The sequence below is a fragment of the Cebus imitator genome, unplaced genomic scaffold (genome assembly GCF_001604975.1).
Source record: "Cebus imitator isolate Cc_AM_T3 unplaced genomic scaffold, Cebus_imitator-1.0 Scaffold720, whole genome shotgun sequence".
Taxonomy (NCBI): Eukaryota; Metazoa; Chordata; class Mammalia; order Primates; family Cebidae; genus Cebus; species Cebus imitator.
Genome location: NW_016108035.1, coordinates 216687 through 230755, shown reverse-complemented (window position 1 = coordinate 230755; position 14069 = coordinate 216687). Strand labels below are relative to the sequence as shown.

Below are 14069 nucleotides of genomic sequence, written 5' to 3'. Positions count from 1 at the left end.
AGAAAAAAAGACAAGTCATCAAAGAAAATATATGAATGGCAAACAAACACATAAAAAGATGCTACATCATTAGTTATCAGAGAATACAAATTAAAACACAATGAGATACTATAACATACCCTACATTTCAATCACTAAAATTAAACAGACTGACCATTCCAAATGTTGGCAAGGATGTGGAACAGCTAGAACTCTCACATGCTGCTGTTAGCACTATGAAATGGCACAGTCCTTTGGAAACTGTTTGATACTTTCTTCAAAAGATAAAACATACATTTATAATAAGACCCAGCCATTCCACTCCTTAGGTATTCACCCAAGAGAAATGAAAGCATTAAGTCCACAGAAACTTATACATAAGCTTCTTTGAAATAGTGAAACCTGGAAACAACCCAATGTCCATACGAAATGACCATGTAAATTGTATACAATGAGACAATGGAATACTACTGAGTAATAAAGAAGAATGAACTACTGATACAGATTGAAACTCAAAATAGTAATACTGAGCGAAAGAAGCCAGAAAAGAGAGTAGATACTACACAATTCTTTTAATATAAAATTCTTTAAATGCAAACTAATGTATATTGACCAAAAGCAGGTCAGTCATTGCTTGAGGACAAGAGTGAAAGGGAGAGATTACCAAAGGGCAGGGGGAAACTTTTTGGAGGGATAGATATGTTAATTAACTCAATTGTAGTGACGGTTTCATGGGGGTATACATATGTAAAAATCTTTATAAATTGTATGATTTAAATAGGTGCAATTAATTGTATGTCAACTAACCACAAAAGCTGTAGTAGGAAAAAAAGCTTGAAAGGGCACTCACTGGCTAATCTGTGACAATTTGATTGTTAAACATGGGTTATAATTCACAAGACACAGTTCATATTGATATAAAAATATCAATTAAAATTTTAAAAAATAGGCTGGGCATGGTGGCTCACACGTGTAATCCTAGCACTTTGGGAGGCTGAGGTGGGCAGATCACCTGAGGTTAGGGGTTCGAAACCAGCCTGGTCAACATGGTGAAACCCAGTCTCTACTAAAAATACAAAAAAATTAGCCGGTGTGGTACACATGCCTATAATCCCAGCTACTTGGGAGTCTGATGCAGGAGAATTGCTTGAACCTAGGAGGCAGAGACTGAAGTGAGCCAAGATCGCGCCACTGCACTCTAGCCTGAGCAACAGAGCGAGATTCCATCTCAAAACAACAACAACAAAAAATTCAAAAAATAAAATTTGACATGTTTATTTGATATATTTAAAATATATCAAAATAGGTCAGGTGCGGTGGCTCACGTCTATAATCTCAGCAGTCTGGAAGACAGAGGCAGGGAAATCACTTGAGGTGGTGTTTGAGACCAGCCTGGCCAACATGGTGAAACCTTGTCTGTACTAAAAATTCCAAAAAAAAAAAAAAATTAGCCAGGTATGGTTGCATGTGCCAGTAATCCCAGCTACTCAGAAGGCTGAGGCAGAAGAATCACCTGAACTAGGGAGGTGGAGGTTGCAGTGAGCCAAGATCACACCACTAAACTCTAGCCTGGGCAACAGAACAAGACTCTGTCTCAAAAATAAATAAGCAAATAAATAATAAAGTAAAATAAATAAAATAAGTACATATTGACATAAAAAATAAGAAGAGAATACCAACTAACAAATGTAGAAGGAATAATGAATTAGAAAATCACTATTTGGTTAGTCACAAACAATTCAGGTAAGAATCATCAATGGATGCTAAAACTAATATGTGAAAGTACAATGTCACATCAGACATTTAGATTCTCAAAGTACTTCTCCAGAATTACTTATCAGTTATGAAGTAAAAAAGATTAACTTTACTCAGTGAGAAACATGACGAATACTACTTGAACCAAGTGACCAAAGATATTATCAGGAGTAGGATAAACAGATATCATGTGCTTTTGGATATACAGCACTGAGGATCCATGGTACTCCTGCCAAAAATGAGAAGCCTCTGCCAACTGAAAGACATTCTGCAAAATAAATGCCCTGAAAAATAAAACTAAAGTAAAAAAAAGCCCTACACTTTTCAAAAACAGGAAAAGGTATAAAAAACAAAGACTAAGGAATGTTCCAAGAGGCATGACAAGTAAATGCAATGGATGAGTTGGGGTGCTATGGGATCCAAACAGTACCTGCGAACTCTAATTTTCAAGTTAATGGTTTCTTTATCTAACTAGTGGTTACTAAAGACTAGCGACTCCCACCAATCTGAAATATGTTTCTCACACATCAAATTTAATATGAGTATGATTTCTTATGATTCTGTAAAACATCTCTTCAAAATATTAATAGCATTCATTACAGCAATAATTTTACTACTAGTGGCCAAGTATTTTCAAACTATTGTTTATCTTACGATTTTATTTTCCAATTTAGAAATGCCCACGTGTCTGCTGTGTGTTTGCTTAAGTGGCTCTGTATACTGTGAAGAAGTTGACATTGATGCTGTACCACCCTTGCCAAAGGAATCAGCCTATCTTTACGCACGATTCAACAAAATTAAAAAGCTGACTGCCAAAGATTTTGCAGACATACGTAAGTTAAGCTGAAATATGATATTAGTATTAACTGATATTAGTATTTAACTCATATAAACACATTTCTATATAGTTGCTGCCTGTCACATATAGGTTTGTCACTTGGAGTACATAAGCAACTAACACGTTCCACAAAAGTCCATTCATTTGTTGGTGAATCATCTTTCCATTCAGACAGATTCTGTGATCTTTCTTTACTGGTGACTTCAGTGTCTATGTTGACAGCCCATCTAACATACAGCAACTATATCTTCTCAATTCCAATACTTCAGGATCTCTTGCTTTAGACACTGAGTAACACCAGTATAACTGGGATGCTTCTCCAACCACAATGTTTTATTATCTACCTGCACTATAAAAACACAGAAACTGGCCAGGCGCAGTGGCTCACACCTCTAATCCCAGCACTTTGGGAGGCCGAGGTGGGCGGATCAAGAGGTCAAGAGATCTAGACCATCCTGGCCAACATGGTGAAACCCCGTCTCTACTAGAAATACAAAAATTAGCCGGGCGTGGTGGCACGTGCCTGTGGTCCCAGCTACTTGGGAGGCTGAGGCGAAAGAATCGCTTGAATCCAGGAGGTGGGGGTTGCAGTGAGCCAAGATTGCACCACTGCACTCCAGCCTGGCAACAGAGCAAGACTCCGTCTCACAAACACAAACACACACACACACACACACACACACACACTGCTTTTTCTTACTTTAACTAATGGCTCTTATACCTGGCTGGATATTAAAATATCTTGGGAAGCTTTTTTTTTTTTTCCTTTCTTTTGATGAGACAGAGTCTTGTACTATCACCCAGGCTGGAGTGCAATGGCATGATCTTGGCTCACTGCAACCTCCGTCTCCTGGGTTCAAGCGATTATCTTGCCTCAGCCTCACAAGTAGCTGGGATTACAGGTGCCCACCACCATGCCTGGCTAATATTAGTATTTTTAGTAGAGATGGGGTTTCACCATGTTGGTCAGGCTGGTCGTGAACTCCTGACCTTCTGATCTGCCCACCTTGGCCTCCCAAAGTGCTAGAATTACAAGTGTGAGCCACCGTGCCTGGCAGGGAAGTATTTTTTAAACACTGAAACCAGGTCCTACTTTCTAGGGGTTGTAATTCAGATGTGGATTAGGGCCCAGGCAACATTATTAAAAACAAACAAACTCCTTGGATGATTCTAATATGGAAATAGTGTTGAGAACAGTGGTATTTAATTCTTTACCAGGTCATTATCAATCTTGAACTTCTAGCAAACCTTAACTCAACTGGAGTGTTGCCATAAGCACACTGGAATCCTCCATTTATGCAGTACCAAATCCCAGTCCTAGATCATTAATTTCTTGTCACTGTTCTAGACTCTTAATATTGTCAAGAGTTCTGAAGAAAATAACACCAAGAAATGCATACTGGCCCCACTACACATTTATGAGAGTAACCATAACCAGATCCATGCTGCCTCTGATAGATTCCAAATGTGGATATAAGTATAATTGATCCTTGTTATTTGTGGATTCCATATTTGTGAATTAACCCACTTGATAAAATTTATTTATAGCCCCAAAATTAATACACATGGTACTTTCATGGTCATTCTCAGACATGCTCAAAGTGGTAAAAAATTTGAGTTACTTGACATGCACATTCCCATTTCATGTTGAACACAGTAATACTGTCTTCTGGTTCCAGTTCTCATACTGTAAATAAATGCCCTGTTCACAGCCTATTTAATGACATGTTTTTCATTTTTTTTTTTTTTTTTGCTTTTTGTTTATACTTTTGCTGTTTATTGATTTTGGGGGTTTTTGTTTGTTTGTTTTTGAGACAGGGTCTTGCTCTGTCACCCAGTATGGAGTGCAGAGGCACAACCTAGGCTCACAGCAGCCTCTACCTCCTCGGTTCAAGGGATTCTCATACCTCAGCCTCCCAAGTAGCTGGGACTACAGGCATGCACCACCACATCGGCTATTTTTGTTTTTTTGTAATTTTAGTAGAGACAGGGTTGCACTGTGTTGGCCAGGCTGGTCTTGAACTCCTGACCTTAAGTGATCTGCACACCTTGGCCTCTCAAAGTGCTGGAATTACAGGCATAAGCCACCGCATTTGGCCTGATTTTGCTGTTTAACATGACCCAACACACGATGCTGAAATGATGTCTAACATCCCTAAACACAAAAAGGGTATGACATGCCTACAGAGAAAATATGTTAGATAAGGTTTGTTCAGGTATGAGTTATAGTGCAATATTAATGATTCAACAATATATATTAAGCGAGTTATCTTTAAGCAAAAACACATAAACTTATGTACTAATTAGTTGATGGAAATGAGTGTCCAGAGGCTCACAGGGATATAACCCTGTATTTCTCCTAGGAATAATGGTTCAGTATTCACAAATTCAGCCCTTGTGGTAGTTTTCTAGAACATAACTCCTGTGAATAAGAAGCAATTGTATTTCCTAATTATCCCAGATATAAGTGATGTACACACAGTATACACACACACACACACACACACACACACACACACACGCTGAATTTCTCTATCTCTCAATCTGTGTCACTTTAACAAATCAGGGAACATCTTTGTCTTTGTTGTTGTTAAGTGATAAGGCATAGAGATACTAAGATAACATACTCCGATTTACAATGCAACATGCCAGCAAAATATCTAAAAATATTACATGATTCCAATAAAATGTAATGCTTACTTTCCATGATTTGAAAGACGAATTTCTTTCTAACTGCCTGGCCATCCTGAGGAATTTGAACAGAGAAAGATTAAAAGACTTGATTAACTTTAAGATCACTTTCTTTCTTTTTCTTTTTTTTGAAACGGAGTCTTGCTCTGCCACCCAGGCCGGGGTACAGTGGCGTGATCTTGGCTCACTGCAACCTCCATCTTCTGGGTTCAAGCTGTTCCCTGCCTGAGCTTCCCAAGCAGTTGGGATTACAGGCACATGCCACCACACTCGGCTAAGTTTTGTATTTTTAGTAGAGATGGGGTTTCACCATGTTGGCCAAGCTGGTCTCGAACAACTGACCTCAGGTGATCCATCTGCTTTGGCTTCCCAAAGTGCTGGGATTACAGGCATGAGCCACCGTGCCTAGCCTTAAGATCACTTTCAAACCTGAGATTCTAGGACTCCAGTCAGAAAGGGCAGCAGTTTCAGGCACGAAGAGGTGCTCAGTGATCATTTGACAAAACTTTACTGGGCTATGAATTGTAGACACTCTACCGTGCACTAAAAATGAGATTTGAGTGATCTGTTAAAAAAATGCTTTTCTTCAGTCCATATAATAAGAATTTTACTTATTTAGTTATTTTTTGTATATTTTTCCCTCAAGCTAACTTAAGAAGACTTGATTTTACGGGAAATTTGATAGAAGATATAGAAGATGGTACTTTTTCAAAACTTTCTCTGTTAGAAGAACTTTCACTTGCTGAAAATCAACTACTAAAACTTCCAGTTCTTCCTCCCAAGCTCACTTTATTTAATGCAAAATACAACAAAATCAAGAGTAGAGGAATCAAAGCAAACGCATTCAAAGTAAGTATTTTATAGTAAAACTAAGCATAGTATGAGTGATAATATGATAGATAAAAGAGAAACTGGCCAGACCTGGTAGCTCACGCCTGTATTCCCGGCACTTTGGGAGGCCAAGGCAGGCGGATCACCTGAGGTAGGAAGTGCAAGACCAGCCTGACAAACAGGAGAAACCCCAGCTCTACTAGAAATAGAAAATTAGCTGAGCATGGTGGCGCATGCCTATAATCCCAGTTACTTGGAGGCTAAGGCAGGGGAATTGTTTGAGTCCAGGAAGTGGAGGTTGTAGTGAGCCGACATCGTGCCATTGCACTCCAGCCTAGTCAAGAAGAGCGAAATTCCATCTCAAAAACAGAAAAAATAAAGAGAGAAACTTTGGTCTAGAATTGTATTTTGATTACACTTACAAAGTATTTCAATTAATAAATGAAGACACTATTTACATAATAAGTAACCATCCTATTAGGCTCATTTGGCCTAGCTTATACCTATATCTCAGTTAAAATACATAACCTTTATCTTATTTCATGGGACTATATTGTTTCTAATTTTTCTACTTGTTCATACAGCAAATATTTATTTAGACAGACATGGTTGACCCCCTCATGGCACTTACAGTCTATGAAAGCTCAAAATGGGACCTTTCCTATGTTTCTTTTTCCTTACAATGTTAGCAAATTATAAATATCAGACAAAATAAAGGTCCAAAAAGTAAATACTGAATTTGACTTTTAATATTTAAAACTTTTAGACTGTGAAATTCTATAGGGAGATTTTCCTTTGAATTTCATGATAGCATGTAAAACAAAATTTTATATGTAGTAAGAAATATATTTCTCAATTTAACAATTCAAGCAAATACTATGTGGGAAAAAGGGAAGGTAATCTACTTCCATTTAGGTAAACGATTTGTCTCAAAATGCATGCTTTACAAAAGTAATCACTTTAGCCCAGGATTTCCATAGCTCTGATGTAATCATTCCCCAGATAAAATGATGAGATGATCACGCCACTGCTGGTAACAGACATAACCTCATTCAAAAGGCAAGGTTTCTTGCTTCTAAAGATGAATTCAGATAGGACCTAAAACTTAGCAAATATTCATTATCATAAAGTTTATGATAATCACACAAGAGTAGAATCAGTCCAAAAATACACAGTCTGTTAGAAAGTGAAGAAATAGTCCATTTTTTTCTTTTATTTTTCTTTACAATTAAGGTATTTTTTTTTCACCTTCAAGGGACATTTGAAAGTTACATCAGAGTTCATCTGATGTTTCTTGTAAGGAACTCAGAAGTTAAAGGACTCTTAGAGGACTTTTTAAAAGCAGACATACTTTTTTTTTTTTTGAGATGGAGGCTCACTCTTTTGCCCAGGCTGGAGTGCAGTAGTGCGATCTTGGCTCACTGCAACCTCTGCCTCCCAGGTTTGAGCAATTCTTCTGCCTCAGCCTTCCAAGTAGCTGAAGCTACATGCCGACATGCCCAGCTAATTTTTGTATTTTTAGTAGAGACGGTGTCTCACCACGTTGGCCAGGCTGGTCTCAAATTCCTGAACTTAGGTAATCCGCCCACCTCGGCCTCCCAAAGTGCTGGGATTACAAGCATGAGCCACCATGCCAGCTTTTTTAAAGTTGTAATTTGAAAAAATTAATTTGAATTGGTCAGTCTTTGAATAATTTACATGTTAAAGACCTATAAGAGCTAATCAGTCCAGGCTCAGTGGCTCACACCTGTAATCCCAACACTTTGGGAGGCCAAGGCGGGCAGATTACTTGAGGTTAGGAGTTCAAGACCAGCCTGGCCAACATGGTGAAACCCCGTCTTTACTAAAAATACAAAAATTAGCCAGGCATGGTCGTGGGCGTCTGTGATCCCAGCTACTTGGGAGGCTGAGGCACGAGAATCACTTGAACCCAGGAGCCGGAAGTTTCAGTGAGCTGAGATCGCACCACTGCACTCCTGCCTGGGAGACAGAGCAAGATTCAGTCCAAAGAAAAAAGCTGATCAACGTTTCACAAAAACAATGTTTGCATATTTTTGGGTTTACACAAACATTATTGAAGGGATTTATGACAAATTGGTATGAAAATAATAAACTCAGCCAGGCACAGTGGCTCATGCGTGTAATCCTAGTACTTTGGGAGGCCAAGTCGGGCAAATTGCCTGAGCTCAGAAGTTCGAGACCAGCCTGAGCAACATGGTGAAACCCCGTCTCTACTAAAATACAAAAAATTAGCCAGGCATGGCAATGTGCCCCTGTAGTCCCAGCTATTCAGGAGGCTGAGGCAGGGGAATTGCTTGAACCTGGGAGGCAGAGGTTGCAGTGAGCCGAGATTGTGCCATTGTACTCCACCCTAGGCAACAGAGTGAGACTCTGTCTCTAAAAAAAAAAAGAAAAGAAAATAATAAACTCAGTTGCCCTGCAGTTTTATTTAATGTCCCAGGCCTCTATAGTCACTAGTACAATTAGGTTATTTTAACCCATGTAAATGAGACTCACTGGGAAGACCAGAGCTTGATGCCCATATGGTGGAAGGGTAGGGTGCTTAAGAAATTATTAAAATAACAGCACAGAAAAGAACTGATAAATTGTACTTAGTCTTCAATACACATCCTGTGCTAATTTTGCTAGCAGGGGAAACTACAATTATACACAATAATGGGTTACTGATCATGAAGAGTAATCTAACATGAAGCCCTTAGGAAAAAAACACATCAAGCTAACTGTTTAATAAACTGCTTTGGAAAACACACACATTTCTAATGAGTAACCACTTAGCTAGAAATTGGTGGAGCTGAGATGGGAAGCTCCAGAGGTACAGGAGAGGTTATGGCAGCACCAGGGTCAAAATTTAGTCCCACGTAGGGACTCATCTCATTAGCTCCTATCAAGACAAACCCAAAGGGCTCCAGAAGTTGGCATTAGAAGTAGTCATCCTGGGAAAGCATCCAGTTTTATTTGCTTAAAAACATTACCTATAGGCTCATACTCTTAACCTCTATCAGTACAACATATAAACTAAAGCCTGTATCAACAATGTGTAAGGAACCTAAGTATTGGTTTAATACTAACTTTGAAGGAATTTGATATTTTAAGCAAGGATACTCAGAGATCAGATAGATGAATGGACAGAAATGCAGAATATGCAGCAGAATTCCACTAGCTGTCATAAAGGACCAAACTACACTACATGTGAAGCCAGAAAAAAACCAAAGAAGAAACTACCATACAAACAATTGATATTATTGATGTATTTATGTCAATATGCAAGTCTGTATAGAGACACATACTCATATGCACATGTATAATCCTTGAATCCTGTGAAAGAATGCACGGAACCTCAACAGCACTCACATGAAATTTTCCTTACAGAAACTGAATAACCTCACCTTCCTCTACTTGGACCACAATGCCCTGGAATCCGTACCTCTTAATTTACCAGAAAGTCTACGTGTAATTCATCTTCAGGTATGATGGTTCCTTTCACAATAACTGACTCTAATTACCTATGAGTCAAAATCTTATGTCTCATTGGGAATCTCACTTATTCACATACACATATTGGTTAGATCACTATAGTAGCATGATAGCTAAATGCCTGCCTATCAAAAGTATTAATGTTAAGCCAATGAACTTTTCTGTCCTGAAGTCCAGATTCCGTCCAGAGCATAACAAGTGGACCAGCACAGTAGGTGTGAAGTCTGCTCTTGATTGTATTTGTCTCCAGGTGTATATTTGGTATTTCCTAATTAATCTGACACAAGGATGTGAAGTGAGGGGGCATTCGGACCTCTAGCTGATGTTTCCTTCTCCCATTACATAGCATATGAAAGGATGATTTCAGATTTCTGAACAAATTTTTCCTCTTTTTTTTTCAGTTTAACAACATAGCTTCAATTACAGATGACACATTCTGCAAGGCTAATGACACCAGTTACATCCGGGACCGCATTGAAGAGATACGCCTGGAGGGCAATCCAGTCATCCTGGGAAAGCATCCAAACAGTTTTATTTGCTTAAAAAGATTACCTATAGGGTCATACTCTTAACCTCTGTCAGTACAACACATAAACTAAAGTACACCTACACTTATAGTCTGTCTCAACAACGTGTAAAGGAACCTAAGTATTGGTTTAATATTAACTTTGAAGGCATTTGATATTTTAAGCAAGGATGTTCAAAATCTTACATATAATAAGTAAAAAGTAAGATTGAATGTCTATGATCAAAACAAAGTAATGTGAAAATATTTAAACAGCACTATAAAATCCTAGTTTATACTAGACTATCATATAAAAAATATGTTTTTATATAAGTGCCAAAATTGGAGATGCATTATTCCTATTATTAATGATGTAAGTAAGTGGATAAATCCAATAAATTTTCAACTCTTTGTCTTTCCTAGCCTTTACTGGATCACAAAAGCATTTAAGGTACATGTTCGAAAAACTTTGAAAAGATAAATGTTTCCGATGATCACCCATTCTTCTTTTATGATTCATACATTATTCCTTATAAAGTTAGAACTTTGTTTTCCTATCAAGGCAGCTATTTTATTAAATTTTCACTTAGTCTGAGAAATACGGAATAGTCTCATATGTAGGCAAACTTTCCAAATAAAATAAATGTTATTCTCCGATAAAGAGCTAATACGGAAATGTTCAAGTTATTTCACTTTCTGGTCACAGAGTTAATGTCTTCAGTAAAATAGTAAAATATTTTTCTTTATCTAAATATTAACATTCTAAGTCTACCCAGAAAAAGTTTTTAAAATCAAGCAGGCCAAAATCAGTATGCGTATACTGGCTATAGCCAATAAAAAAGAAAACATGAAAAGTCCATCATAACCATTAAGTTCTCTACGGTAAAGTCTTTCACGTATGAGATAACTGCAAAACATTTTCCCTTTATTTAGAAATGAGAATCTCATCAATAAATTAGTTCGAACATAAGATGAAAACAGAATATTCTGTGGTGCTAGTGCACACTACTTTCCCTCCCATACATATCCATGTTCACTGTAACAAACTGAATATTCACAATAAAGCTTCTAAGTAACACTTTCCGATTACTCATGATAAACTGATATGGCTAACTGCAAGAATCTAATCTTCAATCTGAGAGTAGTAGTTTATGATGACTCAGTGCTGCCAGAGTAAAGTTTCTAAAATAACTTTCCTCTTGCTTGTACCCCACTAAAAGTCTTAGTCTACACTTTGCTTTGAAGTTAAACAAAATTATCAGTGTTTTAGAAACGTAAGTCTGGACTAACTAAATAAAAGTACAAACATTATTTCCATCATGAAGCATGTATTGAAATCAAGTTGTCTCTGTGTACTATTCCCAGAATACATACTTATTCCCATTTTTAAGCATTTGCTTCTGTTTTTTTCCCTACCTACAATGATGTCACATGTTTTTCAACTATCCCCCGTTTGTCAAAGTTGACCTCAAGATAAAATTTTTGATTAATGCATCTGAGATCTAAGACCACAATTACTATTCTAACAATGATTATTAGCTCGTTCACTTATTTTGATAACTAATGATCATAATTATTATAATGCTTCCTCATTATTTTGTGTGCATGCCTCATTTTCCTGTGACTTAAAGCTCACTACAAGCACTAACTGCAGCCTTATACTTTATACTTTCAAAGTGCTAGCACAATAGTGAGCACATTTGAATTGAATATACAATAAATATTGCAAAATAAAATCCATCCAAATAAAAAGGTTCTGTTTTATCTGGAAAAACTGAATCTTTAAACTGTCATAATCTTGAATCCTGTCATCTTTCTAGTTTTCAGAAAAATAATGTATTTCTATATTCTTTTTATGATAAAACCTACGGACCAAAACGCCATAAAATACTCTCAAATTAAGAAAAAATATAAAAGTCAGTCATTTTAGATAAGACGATGATAAGGGAGAAAGAGGGTTGGTAAAAGGTATGAATTATAGAATTAAATAAATAATCTGGGGGTTTCTTTTTCTTTTTTTGGTCGGGGGGGATGTCTAGATAAGAGGATATAAACATGCATACCTTACACCTTCATAGACACAACCTTAAATCACAAACAAAACAAAATAAACAATACAAATTATACCACAAAGTTCCAAAAGATATCAGAGGAAATAATTAGAGAAAGTAAAAATATGCTGTCTCCATTATATTAATAATGTTTCATTCTTGACACTAATAATTAAAGAAATAGAGGTTTTATTTATTTTATTTATTTTTTTTTTTTTTTGAGATGGAGTTTCACTCATGTTACCCAGGCTGGAGTGCAATGGCGCGATCTCGGCTCACCGCAATCTCTGCCTCCCGGGTTCAGGCAATTCTCCTGCCGCAGCCTCCTGAGTAGCTGGGATTACAGGCACGCACCACTATGCCCAGCTAATGTTTTGTATTTTTAGTAGAGACGGGGTTTCACCATGTTGACCAGGATGGTCTCGATCTCTTGACCTCATGATCCACCCGCCTCAGCCTCCCAAAGTGCTGGGATTACAGGCTTGAGCCACCGCGCCCGGCGAAATAGAGGTTTTAAACTTTTAAATAATTTACTTCTTACATGCTGAAAGAAACTAAAGATCTACATAAATAGAAAGATATCTTATGTTTATGGATGGGAAGCTTTAATGTTGTTAAGACAACAATACTAACCAATACAATATGCAGGCTGAACACGGCTGCCATCAAAATCTCAATAATGCTTTCACACAAATAAAAAAATTCACCTTAAAATTCACATGGAACTTCAAAACACCTCCAAATACACTGAAGACTCTTGAAAAGAAGAATAAAGATAGAAGACTCACATTTCCTAACTTCAAAATTTACAACAAAGATACAGTAATGAAAACAGTATGTAGCCGAGTGCAGTGGTTCATGCCTGTAATCCTACCACTTTGCAAGGCCGAGGTGGGCAAATCATTTGAGGTCAGGAGTTCAAGACCAGCCTGGCCAACATGGTGAAACCCCATCTCTACCAAAAATTCAAAAAAATTAGCTGGATGTGGTAGCGGGTGTAATCCCAGCTACTGGGAGACTGAGGCAGGAGAATCGCTTGGCCAGGAGGTGGAGGTTGCAGTGAGGTGAGATTGCACCACTGCACTCCAGCCTGCACAACAGAGCAAGATTTCATCTCAAGAAGAAAAGAAAAGGAGGGGAGGGGAGGGGAGGGGAAGGAGAAAACAGTGTGATATTAGTTTAAGTACAGACATACAGACCAATTAGAATACATTAAACAGCCCAGAAATAAACTCTTGCAAATAGGATCAGATGCTTTGCAACAAAAGTACAAAGACCATTCAGTGGAGAACGTGTCTCTTCAGCAGTGGTGCTGGGAAAGCTGGATATCCATATACGAAAGAATGAAGTTGGATCCCTACCTTATATAATATTAAAAAATGAACTCAAAGACCTAAACTTAAGAGCTAAATTATAAAATTCTTAGAGGAAAACCTTTATGAAATTGAATTTGGCATAGAATTTCTTGGATTTGACACCAAAAACACAGGTAAAAAATAAATAAACTATTCTCCATCAAAATTTAAAACTTTTGGGACAGATTTGTTAAAGGAAACAAAATTACAACTAGACAGGAGGAATAAGTTATATACCATTGTAAGACAACCACAGTTAAAGATAACATAGTATATAGTTTCAAATAGTTAGAAGATACTCATTTTTCCCAACACAAAGAAATAATAAATGTTTGAGCTGATGGAAATACTAATTACCCTGATCTGATCACTATACATTATACACATTGAAATATCACTATGTATCCATGAATATGTAAAATAACTATTTGCTAATTAAAAATAAATTTTAAAAATTAAAAACGTCTGGTCATCAAAGGACACTATCAAGAGTTAAAATACAACCCACAGGAAGTATTTTGAAATCACATATTTGATAAGAAATTAATATCCAGAATATATTTTTAAAA

At 37.1% G+C, this 14069-nt stretch overlaps 2 protein-coding genes across 5 annotated transcripts in view; one reads left to right on the top strand and one right to left on the bottom strand.

Moving 5' to 3' along the window:
• OGN (osteoglycin) overlaps positions 1-11840 on the top strand; it is a 21729-nt gene extending 9889 nt beyond the window's left edge. The window contains exons 4-7 of the mRNA XM_017518980.2: positions 2409-2567; positions 5910-6112; positions 9485-9580; positions 9991-11840. Coding sequence (XP_017374469.1) covers positions 2409-2567; positions 5910-6112; positions 9485-9580; positions 9991-10161 — 629 coding nt within the window. The 3' untranslated portion in view covers positions 10162-11840. The remainder of the gene's footprint in view (positions 1-2408; positions 2568-5909; positions 6113-9484; positions 9581-9990) is intronic.
• LOC108296499 (centromere protein P) overlaps positions 1-14069 on the bottom strand; it is a 273862-nt gene that overhangs the window by 205652 nt on the left and 54141 nt on the right. The gene's annotated exons all lie outside the window — the stretch shown is intronic.